The 25,306-nt window shown below is 38.7% G+C and overlaps 1 protein-coding gene across 1 annotated transcript in view; it reads right to left on the reverse strand.

Annotated features, from left to right (window-relative positions):
• LOC135217463 (polyphosphoinositide phosphatase-like) overlaps window positions 1-25,306 on the reverse strand; it is a 333,908-nt gene that overhangs the window by 147,405 nt on the left and 161,197 nt on the right. Inside the window, exons 10-12 of the mRNA XM_064253366.1 lie at window positions 17,533-17,659; window positions 8,609-8,834; window positions 5,935-6,070 (exon numbers count right to left, since the gene is read on the reverse strand). Coding sequence (XP_064109436.1) covers window positions 5,935-6,070; window positions 8,609-8,834; window positions 17,533-17,659 — 489 coding nt within the window. The remainder of the gene's footprint in view (window positions 1-5,934; window positions 6,071-8,608; window positions 8,835-17,532; window positions 17,660-25,306) is intronic.

Raw genomic sequence — 25,306 nt, forward strand, 5'->3', positions numbered from 1 at the left:
GTTGCTGAGTGCCATGCTCTGTTGAAATGCTTCCGAGGCCGCGCCCTCACCTCGTGAGCATTCAGATCAAAAGATTTCAAATCTTTGTGCAACACAATGAAGGAGCATTTTTGAAAGAACTCCTTAACACTAAAGCCAGGGAGTTCTTCGATATGGGCAAGTCTGGTCTTTTTTTCGGAACCACTGCAGATTGCCCGAATGACTTGACTTTGAGTTTTATGTAGATAAAACTTGAGAGACCGACAGGGCACAGGACTCTCTCTGGCTCCTGCCCACTACTTGTGCCATCCCCCTTGCTTGGGTTCCAAGCTCCTGGCCCAAGGACAAAAAACGGGTTTCCATTCTTAGGCCACAACGGAAGGCTTAGAGAGCACACCGCCTTGTGTTCTCTAAAGCCAAAACTTGTGACAATGGCTTAAAATCTCACTAACCCTCTTTGTCGTATCTAGGGTGGTTAGAAGAAGGCCTTCCTGATCACATGCAAGAAGTTAACAGGTAGGAGAGGTTCGAATGCTTTGACATCAAGAACTTCAGACTACGTCTAAGTTCCATATTGAAAGCTTCGATCTGGACATGCACAGTCAGTCCGTCTGTACTAAAGTCAGGTGACCGACCAGTTGACCAGTCAGACGAATCAAGGACAGCAAGGCTGTACCCTGAAGACCATAAGGCACTATTCTTCGCTGAAGGATGAGTGTCTGGACTGCCTGGGCGATTCAATCTAAGCAAACCTTGGGGGTGTATCAACGCAACCCAACGTCGTCAGCGAATCAACTCCTGAGCAACTCCTGACTCGAGCTTCTGGTGCCAGGAGAAAGGAGCGAGGAGCAAAAAGGCGATTCAGTCCCGAAGGAAGAATGCCTGACAGTCCAACCTGGTCTGTTACACGATCATCGGGGGTGTATAAACGCAACCGACTTCGTCAACAAGAAACTCAGGGCTACTATATGTCGCCTGATCTCGCACGAGTGTCTGACTCCGAGAAAACAGGTGAGACAAAAAGTAGATGGTGAGCGAGTTTCGAGATTCCACAGAACTCAAAGATCGTGAAGGGCTTTGTTGTTTGACAGACGCAAATCTCTGAGCCCAAAGGCCGTCAACAATATATTTGCGTATTCTTTAATAGTTGTGACTGCCAGCTTATCCCATTCTTCAGACGGAAATGGAAGACGGTAATCTTATTCCTATCAACATCTCGATAGTCTGAACGTAGTCAGACTCAGAGAGGAGAGGTTATAGGTACCTTTCGAGTTAGAGTAGACCGACTCTCTCGGAAAAGGTCCTTGGAAAGTGAACTAGGAAGGAAGTGACCTCTGTGAATCCAGGATCCTGAAGGCCAACATGGGGCGATCAGCGTCATTGTCCGCTCCCTGTGACGTCATAAATCCTCTTATTACATTTCCTAAGCGATTGTAAAAAAAAAGGGGAAAAGAGACTAAACATCCATCCCCGTTCAATATCATAGGATGGCGTTTAATGGTACCGATCCCGGATCGAGAATAAGGGAGCAGAGAAGAAGAAGCCTCTTCGTCCTCAACATATCGAAGAGAAGAATGAAAGGGCGTCCCTAAAGTCTCCACAACTCTCCACTTACTTCTAAAGAAAGATTCCACTCGGAAGTCAATAGTTGCTGCCGTCGATCGAGACGATTCGTACGGACCTTTGCAATCCTGTAACGAACCTCTAGATGATCGTTACATTCTACGCCTGTTGTTATAATAGGCTCTTTCTCGTAAACTCGAACAGGGACCGAGAGAAGATACTTCTTAAGATATGAGAGAGCTGTGGAATATCAGAGTTGATCTGGACCCACCTGGTTCCAAAAAACTCGTTTTCGAGACTGGAGGGACGACCGAATTGCTTTTACTTTCTTTCAGATTAAGATCCAGGACATCTGAAACCCTATCCAGATGTCCGGCACCTTCTTTCTATCACCTCAGGTGATAGACGCACTGAGAGATGTTCAGAATCATTCCTAGATCTTGAATAATATTTCAGTTTCCGGTAGGAAAAAACGTGGTCTGAATTGCAGTCTATTCGGGGAAACAAACTTCTTCAGGAAGGAAATGGTCCCCAGCAAGCTCATCCATTCCCTCCCCGAGTATGCTTACTTCCCTAATAAGGCTGCGCTTTGCCTAAGCAGGAGAGCATATAAAATGTTGAGGTATACTCGTAGTTCTATACCGTGCGGTAACAAGCACCGAAAGGATTAAGAGATAACTCTGTTGAACATAGTAAGGCAAAACGAATGCAACGTTTATTCATTCACGTAAGAAATCCCCTCAATCTTAGGCTAAAGTCCGTGATTGTAGGACAGAGATACAGTTAGTCAGTCAATCCCGCAGGAGAGACGTAACCGCCAGCACAGAGATACGGTTAGTCAGTCAATCCCGCAGGAGAGAGAGACGTAACCTACCACGCATGACAGCGCATGATCTGTTACTGGCTCGGTTGGACTGGAGGACAGACACAGCAGCAGCCAGCAGCTTACGAACGTCGTCTCTTAACTTTATGTCTGGGTTGCCAGCTACCCTATTCTACGAAGAAATAGGTCCGTTATTTTTTGAGCAGAAAGAGACTCTCAAGCTGGTATATTTAAGCGAAACAGAAAACGCTAAATATATAGATGCGTTTGTGTCGTCAGAACACTACCATACAACGGTAAAAGATAAATCGGAAACTCCTGGAAGGCTGCAGGGAGTAACGATTAAATGTCCTTAAAACAATAGACAATAGACCTCTCGGTTGCCATCCAAAGAGGTAACTACAGCAAGCGTATATGACTTGAACCAACCAGTAGTAAAATAACGCAAGGCAAAATATGATATTATATCACAATAAAGTTTGTTCATACTTACCTGGCAGACATATATATAGCTGAATTCGGAAATACAGCTACATACATATCTGACAGGCAAGTTTCATGAACAAAACTTAAGAGAATCGAAGCAGACAGCTCAAGCTTCTTATGTTATTGGACATAAGCGTTTCATTGACGTAGTCTACAAGTCTATTTCTTGTACGAGTCTGCGAATGACGAATGAGAGCTCTTCCGAATCTTGTCAATAAGAGCTTATTCGCTTACGCAATATCAAGTTAATGAGATGTTTGTCAATGAGAACTAACCCATTTACGGGACAGAGATATTTTGTCAATGAGGGGATACCCACTTACTTGACAAAACGATAGTATAGTGTCAATGGGGGAAAGTCACTGAATTGACAAAACGTAATCCAGGAAGTTGAGGATTTTATTTTTCCGATTCCCGTCTCAAACAAGGAAGGGGCAAGAATCCTGTTAAGAGACTGGGCTTACGGCAGGTAGAACGACGATGTTCAATTCGGCAGCGTAGTCCCGACTAGAAACTAACAAAATCTATCATCTGGAAAACCCTTTCAGATGGGCTAAAAAGCTTGCAAAATTATCCTGGGAAGAGGAAGAAACTCTCCAACCAGCTTCCTCTCCCGTATCACAACTAATGCCTGCTAAAGCTTAAAATTTATTGGCAGTATGGCAAAGGAAGTCCTGTCTTGCGCTTTCCTGAAGAGCGTCCTTTTGATGAGTGCCTTTGCAAGAATCCTACTGAACGTTTGCCGAGAGTCCTGACTTGCAGGACGTCGAGCCTTTACATAACCGTAAACTGCCTTATCGCAAAGTCTTGACTGCGGTAGAGAAAACGAGATCTTCCCTTGAGCTTTCCTTAACTCCATCCACCTTTGCGAAAAGCAATATATATTGACAGAGACCTCTTGAATTCACGAAACCCGAGGTCTTGCTGGGTTTCGAAGACGAAGTTGTCTGTTCACTTTAAGCTTCCTCCGAAGCACTGCTTACTTCACATTCTTGAGGCTCAAATCTTAAACAAGAGCTTGAAGAGTTCAACAGAAACGTTCAGCCAGGAGACAAACCTGGCGTGCGCTGGCGCGCGCTCGGCGTCCACTGGCGAGGACGCTCGGCGTCCTGGCGTGCACTCGGCGTCCACTGGCGCGCGCCTGGCGTCCATCCGAGCGTCCCGTTCAAGCCAAGCGTCAAAAGAAGCGTGCAGAAAAGCGTCACTCTCCTGACAGGCGTCAAAACAAGCGAGAGAAACTGCCTTCTTTTTCATATTTCTCGGTGGAAAGACGTACACGTGATCAGGTCGACGTTCGCCTTCTACTTCTCACTGAAACGCATAACGAGAGAGAGGGGACGTGAAGCGTCCTCTTCTATAAAGCTTCTATTTAGAGGGGCGCGAGTCCTTTCGAGAGCTCCCAACCCCTGCACGGGGAGGACGCCTCGGAGGACGAGAAGCAATCCTTCGAGATTCGTGCCGTGCACGATCTTCCGCAGGCCTGGGAAGCGTCAACAGGTCCTACCGAAGGGACGCCAGATCGATGTGGGTTCCCCGTAAACCCTCCTTCGGCTTTCGACATGCCCTCTCCCTGGTCTGGGAGTCGACAGAGGTCCAGGCCTAGAGGCGTTATGGGGCGGATCTGACGTTCCCTCCTGACGAGAGAGAGGACGTGAAGCGTCCTCTTCTCTAAAGCTTCTTAGAGGGCGCGCGAGTTCCGAGAGCTCCAACCCTTGCGCGGGGAGGACGCCTCGGAGGACGAGAAGCAATCCTTCAGGATTCGTGCACGTGCACGCACTTTGGTAGTCTGGGCATTTTTCATCAGAAAACTGCCGAAGGCACGCCAGATCGGTGGGGGTTTCCTCGTAACCCTCCTTCGGCTTTGCCGACATGCTCTCTCCCCGGGTCCTGGGAGTCAAGCAGAGGTCCCGGCCTAGAGGCGAAATAAGGCCGATCTGACGCACCCTCCACTACACAAGGGGCACTGTCACTGCAACTTAGCCACTTCACTATTGCTCTCTAAAGCAAGCACTTTCGATTCTAAGTTACGAATCGAAAAGAGTATAAGAGAAAGGGCAATAACCTCTACAGACACCTGTTTTAGGGCCCGAAGGCAACATTACAGGGTTAGGAGTAACAATAACAGAAGTAGCACTCTTCACAACAATGAAGGAGAGCGATCACCTCTCGCAGACATATTCATAACCCGTAGGCCATACTATAGGGTTAGGCAAAATAAAGTCTACAGGAAGGTTTAGCAGGTTCACTACCCTGGGACTTTTGGGTTTACTGATTTACTAATTTTGCGTTTACATTACGAATCATACTTTTTCCTTACGGAATTAGACATGTTTACTGATTAATTGCGTACATACGAATCATACGTCTTCCTTACGGAATTAGACAAAGTTCCTTACATGACAAATCAAGAAAAGAAGCAAGACCCATACCCATCGTGCATACCAAGTGCGGATCTACCGAAGCTTTCGGTAGCCACACCCTATCTTTGCAGACAACACCCTCTGAAACTAGCCTAACTAGATTCAGATATCTTATGCAAAAATGAATCAAATTCAAATCAATTTAAGATAGCGTATGCCTAGCCACAAATCCAAGTAAATAAATTAAAAGACAATTAGGATACTTAGCGGCAATGAAGTTTCCAAAATCCTAAGCCGGAGGTACTGAAAACAGGTGTTTTTCAGCACCGGCGACAGAAAAATTATGAATAGAAAATGGGAATGGTTCCTGATACCCGCCTCCCATCGCGGCATGGGTACTAACCACCTGGCTGACCACTGCGTGTGTCGGAAGATTTTTTTAAATTCTGTCGGACTTCAGAAAATACAGCTATATATATATCTGACAGGTAAGTTTCATGAACAAAATAGATAAATAAGGCATGAATCGTGCGTCAGGCAGGTGAACGAAAAATTATGAAACTCTGCCACCAGTTTTTTGGCCGACAGTACATGTCACATATTATTCATGCAAATTTTTTATAGTACTCTTTGGACATTGCCTGTCAGAACTATTTTATTAATATACCTTGGAAATTTCAACTGTGTATAGAAGAGAGTGAGACTGCAAATCAAATGACTTACAGGTGGCATGGACGAATTCCCCTTGCAAGTGAATGATGTAGAAGATAGTCTGACTGTAGTTCCCATATAGGATGAGAGGCATCCCAAGGAAGATATACACCAAGGAACAAATTGATAGCATTTTGCTTCTCTGTATCTGTAAAGTGAAATAAAATCACATTAATTAATGAAGACATGATAAAAAATTATAACTAACCCTCGACTCATACAGCATTTTCTAGCAAAGTTTCTCATTTGAACAACTGAATAACAAATTCCAAAGAAAAAACGATTTTCTTCTCCTACAGATACAGATTTTTATCATTACTTTGTAGAGCATTATTCTGCAAAACAAAAAATTATCATTATCAAACTATTTAAGAAATTGGTTTTAAAACTTGTAAGAAGATACATGACCACACTTTCCATACCATGAAACATCTTTTTGCTTTAATAAATGGAAGAATTTTTTATGCATCCTCAAGTGATAATGTCTGACACCAAAGCATTACATATCTGCTACACTTTTTGAGTCTGGTATATCAACTGCAATTGTGATGGGATCAGAGTACAGCAGTGCCTCAGGTTACAAAATGAATCCGTTCCGAAGCGGCCTTCATAACCTAATTTTTTCATATCTAGAACTACGTTTTATATGTAAATTGCCTAATTCGTTCCAAGCACTACAAAAACACCCCAGTAAATTTTATAATAAAGCTAAATTGACCAATAAACAATGAAATACAACAATTTGGACCATTCAATACCTAACCTAACTGTGACTGTACCCGAGGCACTACTGTATAAAAATTGTTAATTCCCTTCTCCATTCTTTTGCACTCCAAAGGTCAACTCCTGCTTCCCACTTGCTTGTTCATGAATAAAGTTCATAGAATCCTATCATCTCCCCAATTTAGAGGGCCCAATACAACTCGTATGCTCCAAAAGGAAGCCTTACTGACTGCTTTGGCATTACCAGCTCAGACTAGACACCAGGGCTCACTTGGACCGAGGGGGTAATGTTTCATCACCCACACACCTAACTGTCATTTATAGTTCTCTCCTGACCCATCAATCCTGGCCAAGAATTAGGATCTTTTAAAGGTAAAATCCCCGTCTCTATTAAGGGAACTCAGCATTTTGCACAAAACATTATGATCAGTTCAGGCACTCAAGGTTTACCTAGATGTCTTGACAAACATCTCAGATGGTCCTATTTTTCCTACCCCCAAGCACAAATACACCATTCTCTCTACATGGGCTAAGAATTATTTTAGCATCCAGAAGGTGAATTTGTACATCTTAAGCTTTCTTTGGAAATGTTGCTTTGGAAGAAGACGCCAAGCGTACAGAGTGGTTATTACAAACAGTACTCCTGAAATACTACTGCCACACGAGTGGTAGTCAAGCTGAGATATTGCCGGGGAAGGTGCAATAATCCCACAACAAGGCTCGACATAATTTGGTAAGTCACTGTATAACCACAAGGGATAATACATATAATGTATAGGTTCATGTTTTATTTCCTCTTCTTTATTGCCAAACCCTAATGGGTATCCAGAATAAAGAAAATTGTTGATAACCTGTGACTTTAACTTGGACCAAAATTCCTGAAACACTATTGTCATGAGTGGTGGTCATACTAAGACACTGCTGGGGAAGGTGCAATAATCTCACAGCCAGACCAGACATAATTAGGTAAGTCACCTCAGAACCACAGATTCACTTATTGTTCCCTGTTCTTTATTGCCATACCCTAATGGGTACTATTTGGGATAAAGAAAATGATTGATCACTTGTGACTTGGACCAAAAATCTATTTGGGTTGCTGAAGTTTATTTATTAGGAGCTAAGCTATTTTGTAACTGTTAATTTCTTTTGTAAGACCCTTTGAGAATGAATAGTGGCTACACTATCATATAACAGGTTTTGACATAGAAAAAAAAAACCTGTTTTTGGTAGCTGCTGTGAGTCCTCAAACTCCCCCACTTTCCTTGACAAAAAGGCATGGGACTGGGGCGAACATCTGTCATGCAAATATATCTGGTGTGTAATGAGAAAATTAGCCACCATACATACTGGTGTCACATCTGTGTGAGTAGGATACAGGGAAAACTGAGGTAGTTGCTGTGGACATGAGACAGAGCTCTCTTGTACTGAGTGCTATTAAAAACAGGTTTTTCCTACGTCATAACATGTTTTAGTGTTTAAGGTTACGTAGTATTGACAAGGTAGGGGGAGTAATGGTACATAGTTTCACATCCATAGAGTTTTATCTGACTTTATCCAGCAGGGTCTTGGCTCTCTTATTGCAAATAATCGAAGGATTTCTATAAAGGAAGATTACTGATAAAGGTAAAAAGTTGGAGAAACACTGATTCAAACTTGAGCAAGAACATTTATATAGTAGAGTAGCTGGCAATAAAATGGAGAACTGTAATGAGCAGGGTGAATTTTACACAGTTTTCTGATGTAGAAGACCCTTACTCATTAACCACTGCTGGTACATCAAGCAGTTTACATAACTCTAAGCTGTATACATTGTTATGGTTTTCCTATGAAAATTGTACATAAAAAAATAGCAGTTGATCCTTGAGTAAAAACTTATTTCTATTAAAGATACCAAATATCACCAAAGCTATGTCATCAAATATCTATGCTTATTTCCAAATAACATTAGTTACAAGATACTCACCTGAAAATGTGTTACTATAATATCTAGACAGGGTCTGCATTATGTCATTTCCCTGGCTAGTCCAAGGAGCTGTGCGTCGGTAAGTCTTGATTCTGTGTACTAGCTGTGACCCTCCATACTGCAGGGCTAAAGTGTCTCCATGATCTTCATACATCTCTTCTAACATCCTTACACAATCACTGTCAAATTCTAGGAATGGCTTTTCCAAAACTCCTAAGGCATAAAGCTAAAAGAAATAATATTCAATTAACATTTAAATATAGAGAGATTTAAAAATCATTTCTGGAATTCTTTCCTAAATTTTACATGTTTTCTACAGAGTCATAAGACATTTAATAAATCTGAAACAAAATAAAGATGAATTTTAAACAGAGCTGCAGAATGTTACAGATGAAATACCAGTGTACAGTGGTTCCCCCGTATTCACGGGGGATGCGTTCCAGACACCCCCGTGAATAGTTAGAACCCACGAATAGTTGGAACCCCTATAAAAATGCTTAAAACCTCCTATTTCGTAAGTTAAAACTAAAAAAAAAAACACTAAAAATTCGTATACCTGGTTTTTTTAATAGTTGTATCACAAATAGTGCATTTTATGATGGAGTCAATAAAAAAACCAAGAATTTGTGGTCATTTCTCATAGAAAAATACTGCGAATAGGCGAATTTTCCACGAATAATGCGAATGTGTGAGTCCGCGAATCTGGAGAACGTGAATATGGGGGGTCCACTGTAAATGCAAAAGGCAAGGAAGGCCTCAGAAATTTATTTTTGTGCTGCAAAAATTTTGATAGTGTATAAGTGATATGGTTGTTGGCCTGAAAAACAAGATTGTTCAGTATGGTAATGATGGAACACTTGAGGGTTCAGTATGATCTCCACTTATGAGAAATGAAGCTGCCCTTAGTCTAAATCATGCCATGGAGCAGATTTGTGAATGGTATAGTGACTACACCATTCACAAATCTGGTGTAGTCAGTGGGGTATGAGGCTGAACTCCAGTAAAATAAAATGCTATTAGTAATACTGATTCTCCACCCCATTCCTCCCCTTAAGGTGGATGGGACTCTGCTACGTTAGTCTGAAGCTTCACCTATACTCAGTGTAACTTTTGACTCGCGCCTTACTTTTGAGAAACATCTCATGAAAGTATCAGCAAATGCCACATAGAAATTAGGTATTGTACATAGGGCCTCATATATTTATATCAGTGGTACAACTAATGCAACCTGTTTTAGTTCATTTGTCCTTCCTTTACTAGCATACTTTTTTCAGTGGATATGTGCTTCTATCAGAGATTTATCTCTTTTAGATAGTGGTTCATAGTGGTAGGTTTCTGCTTCCTGGCATTAACAATTATGACTTGGACCATCATCATGTGGTCGTTTGTAAATTTTTCATAAGTAGCATTTTAACCCTCTTACGCCGAAGCGGTAAACAAAAAATTGTCTCCCATGTGCCGGAGGTGTTTCAGAGTGAGCGCGGAAGCGGAAAAAATATTTTTTTTTTTAAATTACAGCGCACTTAGTTTTCAAGATTAAGAGTTCATTTTTGTCTCCTTTTTGTCATTGGCTGAAGTTTAGTATGCAACCATCAGAAATGAAAAAATTATCATTATCTATATAAATAATGCGATATATGACAGCGCAAAATGAATTTTCATATATAATTGTATTCAAATCACGCTGTGCGCAAAACGGTTAAAGGTAACAAGTTACTTTTTTTTCGTTGTAATGTACACTAAATTTCAATCATTTTGGTATATAACACATTGTAAAACGATAAAAGCAACACAGAGAAAATATTATCACAAAATAATGCATGAAACATTCGTAACGTGCGGACGTAAACCAAAATTTTTTTATTATTTCAAAAAATTCCACCATAAATCCTAAATATTGTCCTAGAGACTTCCAATTTGTTATTTCAAAATGAAGTGGGAAAACAAATGACTTGAATAAGTTACTTATAACTGTAAGAGTATTAGCTTACAATTGCAGTTTTCGACCATATCTGACGAGTTAAAATTGACCGAATGTCGAATTTTATATATATATTTTTTATATGCAATTATTTCGAAAATTAAAAAAAGCAAAACCTTCAAAAATTTTTCATTTTATTCTACATGAAATTGCGCACATTTTCATATATAAAACTCTATGAAATGCCTAATATGAAATGGAGCAAATATTCGAGAATGGGACGTACGCATTTCGGAGATTTGTGGCGGAGAATCCGCACGCGCGGAGGGAAGGAAAGATTTTTTTTTAAATTCACCTTAAATCTAAATATTTTGCTAGAGACTTCGAATTTGTTTCAAGATGAAGATAAATGACTGAATATTACTAGACTGTAAGAGTTTTAGCTTACAATTGCGTTTTTCGACCATTTTGGTAGAGTCAAATATGACCGAACGTGGTTTATTTCTATTTATCGTGATTTATATGCAAATATTTCAAAACTGAGAAAAGCTACAACCTTCAATTATTTATTGTTGTATTCTATATGAAATTGCGGACATTTTCATATATAAAACTTTATGTAACGGCTAATTTTAAAATGGTGCAAACATTACCACAATCGCATGTATGATTTTTTTCGGAAGAGTTACCACGCGGACGTTGGGAAAAAGTTTTTTCATAAATTCACCATAAATCGAAATATTGTGCTAGAGACTTCCAATTAGTTGCAAAATTAAGGTAAATGATTGAATATTACTAGAATATAAGCGTTTTAGCTTACAATGCGTTTTTCGACCTTATTTCGGTAGAGTCAAAGTTGACCGAAGGATTGAAATTTTGGCAATTATCGTTATTTATATGAAAATATCTCAAAACTGATAAAAGCTACAATCATGAGTATTTTATTGTTGTATTCTACATAAAAATGCGCACATTTTCATATATAATACTTCATGTAACGGCTAATTTACAATGGTACAAAAATTATGTCAAAGTGACGAAATAATTTCCCAAGGCGCGTGATTCAAAAGTTTTAGGCTGGTAGGCCTATAAGTATTTTTCCGCGAATTTTAAAAAAAACTTTTGTAAGTCGACGTAAAATACGTCCAGTCGGCACACGGGAGACAAAAAATGTCGACGTAAAATATGTCTAGTCGGCGTAAGAGGGTTAACATCTTTCACTTCACAACTGATCCATGAACCTCTTTTCCTGCTGAAAGCAACTGATTTTCTGGAAAGTAGCACCAATATGCAGTAAATATGCCTTACTGTTCAACTTCTAAGTTCCAGAGGTTCTTCCTCTCTCTCACCATTAGACTCTAGAACAGTCTCTCTAAGGAAGTTTTTTAACTGGAACATCAAAAATTCAAGTGAAGATGTAATGCGCTGCTAGCCTAAAGCCATTATCCTTGTATTTTAGAATGTACTTACATTTTATCTATTGTATTTATCTAATACTTTTCTTTTCTAACAATTAATCTTTTCCTTCTGTATTTTCTGTTACCTTCTGCCACTTCTTTCAAATGAACACCATATTCTTTGGATGCCTGAATTTCAAGTCAATGGCCCCTGTGGGCTTGTTCTATATGAATAGGGTAGATCCGAACAACAATAATAATAAAAAGGACATCCATAAATCCAATTGGACAATTCCAAAACACAATCAAAGAAACAAATAAATCACATAACTATTAATAGAGAGAAAAAAAATCACTAAGAAATTATAGGGGCTATAGAGCAGATGTAGGCAGCGATCACCAATTTGTCTGGCCATACTAATGCTGAAATCAAAAGAACCCGGCTAAACATTGGTGAAATAAGTTTAATAAAAAATGTCCTTAAATATAGACACTGCAAAGTTATTGCAACTGAATATCAAAATAGATTTGTAGTTATTGAAACCACATCTGAGGAAGAGCAAATAATCAATGAGAAATAATTCAATAACCAAAATGTATGTCTCAGTGTTGGGAGAGAAGTCCTGAGAATGGGATATGGGGTAAGAACATGGAATCCTTGAATATCAGATGAGACCTAGGATACAATACAGAATAGGCAAAAAGAAAAGTTACTTTTATAAAAATTTCAGGAAGCAGATGCAACATAAAAAGTACATACATTATTACAGTATGTGCCAACTATTCAAGTCTAGAAAGTAAGGTTCAATGAAGATCAGTTAGAAATAAGAGATAATATTTGAACATAAAGAATTAAGATGCTGGTAAAGCCATGTACTCAGGGAGTGGCATTGGTGTTAAGAAAGCCAACAGAATTACTAATGAAATATCCTTGGTTAATAACATCTGAAGAAGAACAACAACAATATTGGGCAAAAAATTTTTGTGACATCATGAATAAGAGATATTAGGGGGATAATCTGATCAATATACATACCAGACACTGAAGGAGACCAGAACATGATTAAGAATGAATGCTCAATTTTTTAAGTGAAATCAATAATAAAGAAACTAGACTATTTGCAGGATGGCACCCCATCCTACTTCTGATGTACCCGAGTATAATGTCAGGCCTCGACACCTCACACTAGAGGGATTTCTTGCAGGAGTAATGTCTGTTCTCCCACAAATTTCAAGTTTTTTTAGCTGATGGCATTTGAACTAAGACAGTAACGTGGGATGAAAAACTATTGCATTGCTCCTTTCAGTTGAAGAGGGCTAGTATCACTCTCAATTGGGAAAGGGAGATGAACTTCACCCACACAACATATCCCAGAAGAGACAAAAACCACTTTAGTGGTGTCTTTAACTTCAGCTATCCCTTGAAAGCCACACTCTAAGGTAGCATGGATTGCAAGTGGTTTTTGTGTTGTTGGGTTTTCACATTTTGAAGAACTGCTTAATTTATAAAAGTTAACCCTCTTACGCCGATTGGACGTATTAAACATCGAGTCAAAATGTCTCCCGTATGCCGATTGGACGTATCATACGTCGGCTCAAAAAAGTTTTTTTAAAAATTCGCGGAAAAATACTTATAGGCCTACCAGCCGAAAACTTTTGTATCACGCGCCTTGGGGGATGCTGGGAGTTCACGGATCAAGGCGTTGTTTTGTTTACAATCGTTACGCAGGCGCGCAAGCGCGAATTTCTTTCTTATCGCACTAAAAGTATCAGTGACACATCTCGGAAATTATTTCGTCACTTTGACATAATTTTTGCACCATTTTAAATTATCCTTTACATGAAGTATTATATATGAAAATGTGCGCAATTTCATGTAAAATACAACAAAAAAATACTCATGATTGTAGCTTTTATCAGTTTTGAAATATTTTCATATAAATAACGATAAGTGCAATAATTTCAACCTTCGGTCAACTTTGACTCTACAGAAATGGTCGAGAAACACAATTGTAAGCTAAAATTCTTATATTATAGTAATATTTAATCATTTGCCTTCATTTTGCAACAAATTGGACGTCTCTAGCACAATATTTCGATTTATGGTGAATTTATGAAAAAACTTTTTCCTTACGCTCCGTGCGATAACTCTTCACGATAAATTTTTTCGTTTGCGATTGTCCTAATGTTTGCACCCTTTTAAATTTGCCGTTACATAAAGTTTTATATATGGAAATGTGCGCAATTTCATGCACAATACAACTAAAAACAACCCATGTTTGTAGCTTTTATCAGTTTCGAAATATTTTCATATAAATAACGTTGTGCAAAAATTTCAACTTTCGGTCAACTTTGAACTCTACCCGAAATGGCGAAAAATCGCAATTGTAACCTAAAACTCTTATATTCTAGTAATATTCAATCATTTACTTCATTTTGCAACGAACTTGGAAGTCTCTAGCACAATATTTCGATTTGTTTATGGTGAATTTATAAAAAAAAAAAAAACATTTTCCTTACGTTCGCGCGGTAACTCTTCCGAAAAAATCAGATTTTTTGTGCGTTGTTTGAAATGTTTGCACGTTAAAATTAGCTGTTACATAAAGGTTTATATATTAAATGGTCACAATTTCATGTAGAAATCCACTAAAAATTGATTGAAGGTTGTAGCTTTTCTCGTTTTTTTCGAAATATTTTCATATAAATAAAAATCACGATAAATATAAAAAAAACCACTTCGGTCAAATTTGACTCTACCGAAATAGTTGAAAAACGCATTGTAAGCTAAAACTTTTACGGCTAGTAATATTCCGTCATTTTTCTTCATTTTGAAACAAATTTGAAGCCTCTAAAACAATACTGTGATTTATCGGTGAATTTTTGAAAATATATTTACCTTCATTCCGCGCGCCGATTCGCGCCGCAAGTCTCGAAAATTACGTACATGCATATACCTAATATTTGTTCTCCTTTTCATATTAGCTTTTTTATAGAGTTTCATATATTCAAAAGGGTGCGCAAAATTTATGAAAAAATACAATAAAAAATAATTGAAGGTTGTAGCTTTTTCCATCTCTGAAATATGTGCATATAAAAAAAATATATATGAAAATTTCGACATTCGGTCAAATTTAACTCGTCCGAAATGGTCGAAATCTGCAATTCTAATCTAAAAATCTTACAGTATCGTAATATTCAATCATTTGTCTTAATTTTGAAACAAATTGGAAGTCTCTAGAACAATATTTAGAATTACGGTGAATTTTTGAAAATAACATTTTTTTTGTTTTTTTACGTCCGCGCGTTACGAATTCGTACATCATTTTGTGATAATATTTTTCCGATGTTGCTTTTACTGTTTTACTATGGATTATATATCAAAACGATTGCAATTTAGTGTACAATACAACAAAAAAAAAAGTAACTCGTTAGCTTTGACCGTTTTTTGCACAGCGTGATTTGAATACAATTATCTATGAATTCTTTTTTTCTCTACCCTATATCGCATTATTTACATATGATAATGATATTATTTTTCATTTCGATGATTGCATACTAAACTTCAGGCAATGAAAAACAAAATGAGCCAAAAATGAACTCTTAATCTTCAAAAACTAAGCGCGCTGTGATTTTTTGAAAAAATTATTTTTTCCACTTCCGCGCTCACTCCAAACCGGCGCCGGCATACAGGAGAGGTTTTGATTTTTAGGGCTTCGGCGTAAGAGGGTTAATAATTTTTTTAGGGGGTTTAATTCAGAATGCATGTTATTTTGTTTTCTTAATTTTATTTATCCCCTTAGATTATAATATCCACCTGTAATTCTTAATGGGAATTGTTACTGAGTTTGACTCCCTGAAACCAAATCTGATTGTCTGAGGGAGATGTCACTAAATTTTCCTAAGTTCCAAAATGTGAACTTTGTTCCTGGGTCTCCTGATTTGGTTCATTCTATAGTGACACAAATCACCTTCCAACTTCGCATGCACTCTGTGTATCTTTATCTCTTGGTAACTATTTTCTACTGCTGTCTGTTTCTGTCTTACCACTGTAAAGGATAAAGGATCTGTCTGTGTGCAACCCGTGACGTCATGGTTTGATGCTATTGCCATTATCTACGTACTTTTCACATGTTTTCCACTTCCATACATCTGTTTCATTATTTTTCATTTGCTGATCGATCTTTTATTTATAATATAATTCGATTCGTCACTTATAACAAATATGAGTCAGCCAGCGACAGCTCTGCGCCCAACAGACTCCACGTAATGTATTTTTCTGAGAAGACAAGGCTTCTTACATTTGATGATCCTTGACTCAAGTAATGGACTAATCAGTGAGAAGTCATTGCCTCCATTAGCCCTTTGCCCTATTACTAAAATTGATGATTTAGCAGCTTTACCACTCCAGTAACACAACACCTATTATAGTTTTGAGTGCTATGTCACAGATATTAGACATTGCAGACTTGATATTGTAATTTTTCTGTCTATTACAGTCTCTGCCAACTACCCAGCTGACTGACTTCTTTTGGCCATCAGGAAATCTTTACAAAGATATATGTAATCTAAATCTGAAAGAATATCATTTAGCTTTCAGGCTATAAATGCATAGAAATACATATACAGTGGGGCCCCCGTATTCGCATTCTCCTGATTCGCGGACTCACACATTCGCGGATTTCTCTCGGAAACATTTCCCTGCATTATTCGCGGAAAATTCGCGCATTCGCGGTATTTTTCTGAGAAATATCCACAAATTCCTGGTTTTTTTTTATCAATTTCATCATAATATGCACTTTTTGTGATAAAACTTAAAAAAACTAAGTATGAACATTTTTACTGGTTTTTCTTGAGTTTTAACTAACAAAATAGGCTGTTTTTAGCGTTTTTATAGGGGTTCCAAACATTCGCGGGTTCTAACTATTCATGGGGGGATCTGGTACACATCCCCTGCGAATACTGGGGGGGGCCCACTGTATAAAAAAAATCATCTAAATATTACCTCAAACAACAACCAAAGATCAGCAATAGCTCCTTGCTAAGTGTAGCACTTAGGTCACCAACTTGCTAGTGATATATTTACAGTTTATCAAAGGCTTGTCTGAAAAGTCTCTGAAGAGGTTATTAATACTTTTTGCTTGTCACCAATACATTTTTCTTTAGAGATTCACAAACAACATTTTTGCATGGTACCCCTAAAGTTGCTTTCTGAGAAAGTCACCCTTACTGTTGGTTTCCATTATCTTTTTAAACATTCCTTCCTGCATCTTTTACTCTATACATACTTTTCATACTGAAGGGCATCATCTATTTGCCTACCATAGTTAGCTGAATGACATTCTAATCACTTTCCCTTTTGTATCACCAGCTGGATTAAATTTTTTTATCGCATGAAAATGCCTAATTGCAATCATAAATGATAAGTTACAATGATGTATCATGAGTATACACATGGCACAGTGAAGGGGAAAGGAGCAAGAAAGGCAATTTTGTTCATCAATGCTTTTTAAAAAAATTATGTAATACCTAAACACGTAACTATGTCATGCTGGACTACAGTTTCAAAAGGCTACTTTGATATGTCTTACAAAATATACTTGACTGACCTGAAATGCTAAAGCACATTTTCCTAAGCAAAACTGTGCTGTATTGGTGCGATCAAGACAGTCAACGCAGTTCACACGTACAACTCCAGTTTGCTTTCGTCCTCGACGTTCAACTAATTCATTGGTTCTGTAACATAAAACTATCATTTACAAACAGGCTTGCGATAAAAACATTCCATTACCAGGCTGACAATAAAAGTATACCACTCCTTGATTCCAAAAAAATCCCACTTCTCACCAAAATGTTTGTCTTTGCTATTCACTAAATCAGCATTACTTAATTTGTAATTTTTCCTGTGTAGTACATATATACTTTAGAGGATACTTTTTGTAATAACACTGTACATATCACAATTAGACAGTTAAAGTATAATTAAGAGTGAGGGCAGGAAAAAGAATCAAGAACAACATAAAATAGATAAAAGAGAGCATCACCTAATTACAGTTTGTAAATAATTGTTCAAATAGAAGACCCACAAAATTAAGAAATACCTCCTTTAAAATTTTTTAAAATATAAATGTATGGAAGACATGCATTACAAAGCTATTTTACTTGATTAAATATAATTTCTGTATAGTAAGCTTACAAGCTTTGTTCACACATATAAATAGTACACCATATATAGACCATATATATACGTATATAATACTATATAATATATACTATATATATATGTATATATAGTATATATTATATATATATATATATATGTGTGTATATATAATAATATATATATTATAAAGGGATTTTGACGAAGGAAAAATATATTTCTGGGCGAGGGTTCGTGTCGCCCAGTGAAATAATCCTTAAGTTCATTATTTCTAGGTAAATGAGGCTAACAAATACCAGAGAAAAATAAATTCAGGAAGATGTCAGAATAACTGACTCGCTCACCCTAAATAAAAAGAGGGTGTCGGTATGGTATCCGGGGCGAGTGAGACCACTACCACAAACCTCTTGCCATTTAGAATTCTCCCACACCAAAATCCCCTTCCTGAGAGGGCCGATCCATAGGCAGGGACGGCAACTACTACTACTAGGTCCCGCACCACGCCGACTGCCGCGCCTCTGGTGGTCATCCTTGTCGTTAGATGCCAATGAGTTTCGAGGAGTAGTATACCACGCCGGAGAACGGGAGAGGATGCCTCATACTTAGACTAGCAAAGTTACACTAAAGTGGAGCGTGTAGCTCCGTCGTACAACCACCCCCCACCGACAACTAGAGGAGCGCCCCAAGAAAACGCTCTGCCGGAAGACGAAGGGGGGTACATAATAAAGGGGAAGCTTCTATGACCAACTGAAATCGCATCCGCTCCGGTAGCTGGCGGAGCCAGCTACCCCCTCCCGACAACCGAAGGTATACCCAGATAGTGAGCAGGTGCTCTGTCCGCTGGCGGAGGGGTAAAACATATGTGAGGAGGGAGAGAAATCAGACCCCAGGCACACCGGAGAAGACCCGAAGCGACCGGAGGGGGGGGTGGCCAACCCCCGCTCCCGACCACGCCGGAGCTCTTCCAGAGCCCGAGTAAAAACATGTGGTCACCAGTGTTACAGCTGTCCCAAACTCCCGTGACCCCCTTGGCTAGGGGGAGGGGGGAGCGGAGCTCGGATGGTTGCCATAGCGACCGTAAGCGAGCCAGGACAGACCCCCCTCTCCCGTCTGGAGGGAGGGGAGGGGACTGGGACTAGGGCAACCAAAGGCACCACGCGATCGCATGTGGACCAAGAGGTGATAATGAAACAAAATCAACTAGGCCGGCGACCACGTGAGCCCGAAGAACCACGGGGCGATAAAGCAACAAAACTGCAGATTAAGATCTAATGCAACAAAACCGCCTAGGAACTGGGTGCCCTATCAGCTAACCCAATAAAAATATAACAAATAAATAAAAACTTTTACATCGTAAAACAGAGAGAAAGAGGGAAAACATGAGTGAAAGAGAAAGAGATGTCCAGGAGGAGTAGGCTGATTCCGAAGAAGACAGCCAACTGCTCAAAAGCTAGCCTTAGCCGATACGTAGATGGAGGGCAATAGCTAGGATGCTGGACCAGGAGAATATAAATAATCACTCAGGTGCCTACACACCTAGACACAGAGACATGCATGCATGAACAAGATCTAAGGTATAGGCAATGAAATCCCTACAAACGATGTAACAGGTAATGAGAACTAGTGTAACATGAGATAAAAAACCCATAAAAGGTAAAAAAACAATGGAAGATGTCTCGGTATAGAGGACCGGGAAATCTACTCAGACACGAGGCGAGCCATTGGCCGCCATGCGCCAGACCAGGCGGCCTTATTTCGGACCTAAAAAACGGTAAATAAGAGCCCCTGGCTGACAAAACTAAATCCAGACCTTTCGGGTTACTTAACTTAGCTGCGGCGATAGCTGCGCATTCCATGGTGTAGATAAATCCGTGAGAAATAGCACAAAAACACAGAGCAAAAGATGGCGCGGCAGTCAGCGTGGTGCGGGACGTAGTAGTAGTAGTTGCCATCCCTGCCTATGGATCGGCCCTCTCAGGAAGGGGATTTTGGTGTGGGAGAATTCTAAATGGCAAGAGGTTCGTGGTAGTGGTCTCACTCGCCCCGGATACCATACTGACACCCTCTTTTTATTTAGGGTGAGCGAGTCAGTTATTCTGACACCTTCCTGAATTTATTTTTCTCTGGTATTTGTTAGCCTCATTTACCTAGAAATAATGAACTTAAGGATTATTTCACTGGGCGACACGAATGAGCCCAGAAATAAATAAAAAATAAATATATATATATATATATATATATATTATATATATATATATATATATATATATATATATATAACTATATACATAGATATATACCAATGACAGTGTGGAAACCGACATACGAAAGTCCCAACTTACGAAAAATCAAAGTTACGAAAGCAAAGACGAAGATTTTTTTGCTTTTGCATACGAAAATAATTCAGGTTACGAAAGGGTGTTTCTGTAAAGTCCCGGGATTCGCCCAGACCACCAAGAACAATTTTAAAACTCGCGCTCCTCTAACTCTGTAGACTCGTCACCATCCTCCCACTCTCCCATTGGTTCCTGATGCTAGTCACCGCCGTAAGATCCTGCTCTCCTATTGGTCAGCATCTATCCCATCATGCCTCTACGTAAAGGCGTCCTTCAGCCACTTCGTTGCACCAGTGTTATCGTACGCACACGGAATTAGTTCGTTCACATATAGTATTTCGTTTGTTAACAAATTCGTGTTAGTGATTTCGCTTTCTACTTTATTGTGTTGTGTGTGAACTTAACCCTTAAACACCTATTGGACTTATTTTCCATCGACAAAAATTGTCTGTCGGGTGCTTCATCTTAATTGACGTAAAATACGTCGACGCTGAAAAGTTTTTTTAAATATTCGCGGAAAAATAGTTATAGGCCTACTTGGCTAAAAATTTGGAATCACACACCTTGAGGGATGCTGGGAGTTCACGGATCAAGCTGTTGTTTTGTTTGCAAGCATTACCCAGGTGCACATGCGCGAATTTCTTTCTTCTCGCACTAAAAAGCATCAGCGACACAGCTCAGAAATTATTTTGTCACTGTCATAATTTTTACACCGTTTTATATTAGCCGTTACATAGAGTTTTATATACGAAAATGTATGCAATTTCATGTAGAATACAACAATAAACAACCCATGGTTGTAGCTTTTATCAGTTTTGCGATATTTTTGTATAAATAACAATAAGTGCCAAAATTTCAACCTTCGGTCAACTTTGACTCGACCAAAATGGTCGAAAAATGCAATTGTAAGCTAAAAATCTTACATTCTAGTAATATTCAATCATTTGCCTTCATTTTGCAACAAATTGGAAGTCTCTAGCACAATATTTCGATTTATGGTGAATTTTTGAAAAAAAAAATTTCCTTACCTCCACAAGGCAACTCTGCCGAAAAAATCAAAATTCTTTCGTCGGATTGTCGTAATGTTTGCACTGTTTTATATTCGCCGTTACATAAAGTTTTATATATGAAAATGTGCACAATTTTATGTAGAATACAACAATAAACAACTCATGGTTGTAGCTTTTATCAGTTTTGAATTATTTTCATACAAATAACGATGTGCCAAAATTTCAACCTTTGGTCAATTTTGACTCGACCGAAATGGTAGAAAAAAGCAATTGTAAGCTAAAACTCTTACATTCTAGCAATATTCAATCATTTACCTTCATTTTGCGACAAATTGGAAGTCTCTATCACAATACTTCGATTTTTGGTGAATTTTTGAAAAAAAACATTTTCCTTATGTCCGAGTGGTAACTCTGCCGAAAAAATCAGAAATTCTTTCGTCGGATTGTCGTAATGTTTGCACCGTTTTATATTAGCCATTACATAAAGTTTTATATATGAAAATGTGTGCAATTTCATGTAGAATACAACAAAAGACAACCCATGGTTGTAGCTTTTATCAGTTTTGAAATATTTTCATATAAATAACAATAAGTGCCAAAATTTCAACCTTTGGTCAACTTTGACTCGACCAAAATGGTCGAAAAACGCAATTGTAAGCTAAAACTCTTACATTCTAGTAATATTCAATTGTTTACCTTCATTTTGCAACAAATTGGAAGTCTCTAGCACAATATTTCGATTTATGGTGAATTAAAAAAACTTTTTCCTTACGTCTGTGCGGTAACTGCCGAAAAAATCAGAAACTCTCTTGTCAGATTGTCGTAATGTTTGCATAATTTTATATTAGCCGTTATATAAAGTTTTATATATGAAAATGTGCGCAATTTCATGTAGAATACAACAAAAAATAACTCATGGTTGTAGCTTTTATCAGTTTTGAAATATTTTTATATAAATAACAATAAATAGAAAAAATTTGACCTTCAGTTAACTTTAATTCGACCGAAATGGTCGAAAACTGCAATTGTAAGCTACAACACTTACAGTCTAGCAATATTCAATCAATTGCCTTCATTTTGCTACAAATGGGAAGTCTCTAGCAAATTATTTTGATTTATGGGGAATTTTACCATTTGTTATATACCAAAATCATCGCAATTTAGTGTAAAATACAATGAAAAAATAATCAACTCACTAGCTTTAGCCATTTTGCTCACAGCGTGATTTGTATACAATTATATATATGAAATTTTTTTTTGCGCTGTCCTATATTCCAATATTTATATATGATAATGACTTTTTTTTTTTCATTTTTGATGGTTGCATACTAAACTTCCGGTAATGACAAAAAAAGGAGACAAAAATGGACTCTTAATCTTGAAAACTAAGCGTGCTGTGATTAAAAAAAAAAAACTTTTCCGCTTCGGCGCTCACACCCAAACGCCGGCAGCATGCGGGAGACACTTTCGGAATCGGAACTACCGGCTTGGCGTTTAAGGGTTAATTAACTTAATAATAGTCATGGGTCCCATAAAGCATGAAGCTGGCATGCCGTTGAGTGTGATTGCTAAGGAATACGGCCGAAATCTGTCGATGATAGGCACCATCCTTAAGTAGAAAGAAGCCATCAAAGCAGCTACACCTTCCAAGGGCATGACTATTTTGTCCAACAAGAGGAGCCATGTGCATGATGAGATGGAGAGGCTACTTCTTGTATGGATAAAAGACAAAGAAATCGCTGGCGATACGATAACCGAGATGGCAATCTGCCACAAGGCCAGCGCTATTTTCTGTGATCTGATTGCCCAGGTCGAAGACGACGGAGGAGAAGGGACATCGGCGCCAACCCCAGACTTCAAGGCTTCTCGGGGGTGGTTTGATAAATTCCGTAAACGGACTGGCATCCATTCGGTGGTGCGGCATGGGGAGGATGCCAGCTCGGACACAAAAGCGGCTGAAGTCTTTATTAAGACATTCGATGAGATGACAATCATGGAAGGCTACAGTTCTCGGCAAGTCTTCAACTGTGACGAGACTGGCCTTTTTTGGAAAAAAATGTCTCGTCAGACGTACATCACGGAGGAAGAGAAGAAGCTACCCGGGCATAAGCCTATGAAAGACAGGCTTACGCTCACACTATGTTCCAACGCCAGTGGGGATGGTAAAGTCAAGCCCCTACTTGTGTATCACTCAGAGACTCCTCGAGCCTTCAAGGCCCACAAAGTACTAAAGGAGAAGCTTCCAGTGATGTGGAGGGCTAATGCGAAAGCCTGGGTAAAGAGACTTTTGTTCACTGAGTGGGTAAATCTGTGTTTCGGCCTGACAGTAAAGAAATTCTTGGAAGAGAAACGCCTCCCTCTGAAATGTCTGCTGTTGTTGGACAATGTCCCTGCTCACCCTCCTGGCCTCGAGGAAGATATCCTAGCGGAGTATTCTTTCATCAAGGTTCTTTATCTTCCGCCTAACACCATCCCTCTCCTCAACACACCCCTCTCCTCCAGCCCATGGACCAGCAAATGATATCGAACTTCAAGCTGTATACGAAACATCTTTTCAAGAGATGTTTCGACATCACCGATACCACAAACCTCACCTTGCGTGAATTTTGGAAGGAACATTTTGATATCGTCATATGCATCCGACTCATCAATCAAGCTTGGCAGGAGGTTTCGAGGTGAACTTTGAATTCTTCATGGAGGAAACTCTGGCCTGATGCCGTATCCGCCCGAGGCTTCGAGGGATTCAACGTGGGCGAAGCTGATGCAGATTCAGAAACAGTTGACAATCCTGTAACTGTTTCGCAACCAGATCTTGACGAGATCGTTGCTCTCGGCAAATCCATGGGGCTGGTCGTCGACGAGGACGACATCAATGACCTTCTCGAGGAGCACCAAGAGGAGCTTACGACGGATGACCTGAAGAAGTTGGAGGCCATGCAACATAACGTCGTTCAAGAAGAGTTCTCTAGCAGTGGCAAGGAGGAGGAGAGGACCCTATGACAACGGCAGAAATTAAGGATGCTCTAGCTGCTTTTCATAAAGTGCAATCATTTGTAGAAAAGACACCCCGAAAAGGCTTACATAGGTCGTATGCTTGCGCAGTTCCATGACGTTTGCCTGAGTCGTTTCAGGAACATTGTCAAAAGCAGGCAGAAGCAATCTTCCTTGGATAGTTAATTTTTAAAGAGGCCTTTAGTAGTATAAGCAAACAGGAATATCCAAGGGATACAAAAAAATAGAAAGTTGAAAGTGGTGAAGAAATTGAAATTTTGTAAAAAAACAAAAAAACAACGTATATATATATACATATATATATATATATATATAATATATATATATATATATATATATATATATATATATATATATATATATATATACAGTGGACCCCCAGTATTCGCGTTCTCCAGATTTGCGGACTCACACACGCGGATTTCTCTCGGGAACGTTTTCCCTGCATTATTCGCGGAAAAATTTGCGCATTCGCGGTATTTTTCTATGATAAATATCCACAAATTCCTGTTTTTTTTTTGATGAAATTCATCATAAAATGCACTTTTGTGATAAAACTATTAAAAAAAAAAAAAAAAACCATGTAGGAAAATTTGTAGTGGGTTTTTTCTTGAGTTTTAACTAACAAAATAGGCTGTTTTTAGCATTTTTATAGGGGTTCAAAACATTCGCGGGTCTAACTATTCACGGGGGGTCTGGTACGCATCCCCCGCGAATACGGGGGAAACCCACTGTACATATATATATATATATATATATTATATATATATATATATATATATATATATATATACATATATATATATATATATATATATATATATATATATATAAAATTTAATTTTGTTTTTTGTAAAGTTAAGTG

Source organism: Macrobrachium nipponense, chromosome 7, assembly GCF_015104395.2.
Source record: "Macrobrachium nipponense isolate FS-2020 chromosome 7, ASM1510439v2, whole genome shotgun sequence".
NCBI lineage: Eukaryota > Metazoa > Arthropoda > Malacostraca > Decapoda > Palaemonidae > Macrobrachium > Macrobrachium nipponense.